General features: G+C 33.9%; 1 protein-coding gene across 1 annotated transcript; it reads left to right on the top strand.

Moving 5' to 3' along the window:
• Positions 1-228: 228 nt before the first annotated feature.
• LOC107003178 (serine/threonine-protein kinase UCN-like) lies at positions 229-1,731 on the top strand. Its single transcript, XM_015201459.2, has one exon. It carries the CDS (start codon positions 320-322, stop codon positions 1,526-1,528), a length of 1,209 nt encoding a protein of 402 aa, XP_015056945.1. The 5' UTR covers positions 229-319; the 3' UTR covers positions 1,529-1,731.
• Positions 1,732-2,231: the final 500 nt, after the last annotated feature.

Below are 2,231 nucleotides of genomic sequence, written 5' to 3'. Positions count from 1 at the left end.
TATAACTTTTCTTCCCCGATGAAATAAACTAAGTGAAATGAACAAAAATATCTTTCTATCCATATAATCATTATTCATTTCTCCCCAAACATGACACTGTATGAGTTGTTTAATTAGTTAAATAGAGTACATATATACACCAAATATTTTTTTAAAAAAACAACAACTTGTAAAAAAATTTTCCCCTAAACACACACACACGAACGCCAGAACCAAACGCACGTACACTCTTCCTTTTCTATATATAACACTAGTAATAATAATCTCTTCTTCTTATATCTATACATAATACACACTCTCTTTCTTTCATTTCTCTTCAATGGATACTATCAAATCATCTGCTTTGATTCTAAACAATCTTAGAGTCATCAAACTATTAGGTAAAGGCGCCATGGGAACCGTCTTTCTAGTCCACGACATTTTCCATGATCCATCTGCTTTATCTCCATTTGCTCTGAAAGCTGTTGATAAATCTAATTTTTCTTCTAATGCCATTCAACGTCGTGCACTATGGGAGACCACTCTACTTTCCCGTCTCCAACATCCCTTCCTCCCTACCCTCATAGGATTCACTGAAAACTCTGATTTTATTTGTTACGCTGTCCCCTATTGCCCAGGTGGTGACCTTAACGTCCTACGTTACACTCAAAGCGATCACGTTTTTTCACCTTCTGCTATCCGTTTTTACTTAGCTGAAATTGTACTTGCACTTGAATATCTACACACTTTGGGCATTGCTTATCGAGATTTGAAACCTGAAAACGTACTTATTCAACAATCTGGTCATGTTACTTTAACAGATTTCGATCTATCTACAACCTTAACTCCGAAGAAGAATATCGAATTCTATTCAGATCCAGAAAACAACGATAATCTATCAACGCAATCACAGACACAAACATTCAAATTCAGAAAATTCGCTAAATCCATGGTTAAGTGCAAATCTAATGCCAGAAATGGGTTAAGGAAAGTGAAAAGTGCAAGAGTATCTCCAGTGAGCAGAAGGAATCGTAGTTCGTTTTACGAACGTTCAAATTCATTTGTTGGTACAGAAGAATACGTAGCACCAGAAATCATACGTGGAGAAGGTCATGAATTTTCAGTGGATTGGTGGGCGCTTGGTATTTTGTGTTACGAAATGTTATATGGAACGACGCCGTTTAAAGGGAAAAATAGAAAGGAAACGTTCAGGAGAATATTGATGATGGAGCCGGAGTTCATCGGGAAGAAAAACGATTTAGCCGATTTGATCGGAAAATTGCTCGAGAAAGATCCCACGCGCCGGTTGGGTTACCGGAGAGGCGCGTCGGAGATAAAGGAACATGAGTTTTTTCGAGGGATGAAATGGGATAGGTTAACGGAAGTTGCACGTCCGCCGTTTTTGCCGTTAAGAGATGTAACGGAAGAAGTGAAGAAAGGGGGGATTACTATAACGGAGTATTTTCAGAAACTGAAGGCACCACCGTCACCGTTATGGTCACCTTCACATGATGAGTGGACAAATAACGTTTCACTAACGGAGTTTTAATGTAAAGATTATAGTTTTTTTTGTTTTTTTTTTTGTAAATAATATTAGCTGTTTAGTGTTTTTAGATTTAAAAAGAGTTGTATATATACGCACTTGCGGTGGCGCGTGTGGAATTATTGAATTATATGGGGTGGTGGTATAATGAGGAATAAAGATGATTAAAATATTGAGGGTATATTTGGAATTCTATTATTTTGGACAAAATGATTGTTACCCTTTTATTTTGAAGAAAGGTATTTTTGCTTTTCTTTTTTTAAATTGACTACAATTATTTGGATCTTAATAGTAAAATCCTTTTGAGTTTATTTATTGAAGAGGAACTTAACTTTGAGGGAAAGAAAATAATAATTGCATAAATTCAAAATACTTGTGTCCATAAAGAAGATATCTTAAGATTATTTGAAGAAAATACAAGGAAGGAATTAATAGTATATAGTATAATTTTTTATTTATTCAAGAACAAATCAAATATATTTGTGCAAAAAGAAAAAAGGTAAATTAAGATTATCCGGAAAAAAAAATTAGAAGAAAGGAAATAGTAGTATTATAGCCGAGGATTTAAGAATTGTATTTTATGATTTCGAGATAAGAATTTAGCTACAATGGATTTGATTTACAAGATCCAAATTCAATAATCAATAATTAAATAGAATAAATTTATTAACACATATTTAAGGTCCCAACAAAACTATTAGACACAGTT

The sequence above is a fragment of the Solanum pennellii genome, chromosome 11 (genome assembly GCF_001406875.1).
Source record: "Solanum pennellii chromosome 11, SPENNV200".
In the NCBI taxonomy this organism is placed as follows: domain Eukaryota; kingdom Viridiplantae; phylum Streptophyta; class Magnoliopsida; order Solanales; family Solanaceae; genus Solanum; species Solanum pennellii.
This window is presented reverse-complemented; position numbering and strand designations above follow the sequence as displayed.

Bases quoted from the DNA above. Each gene is read 5' to 3' on its own strand.
- LOC107003178 (XM_015201459.2), top strand. From the start codon at position 320: ATGGATACTATCAAATCATCTGCTTTGATTCTAAACAATCTTAGAGTC.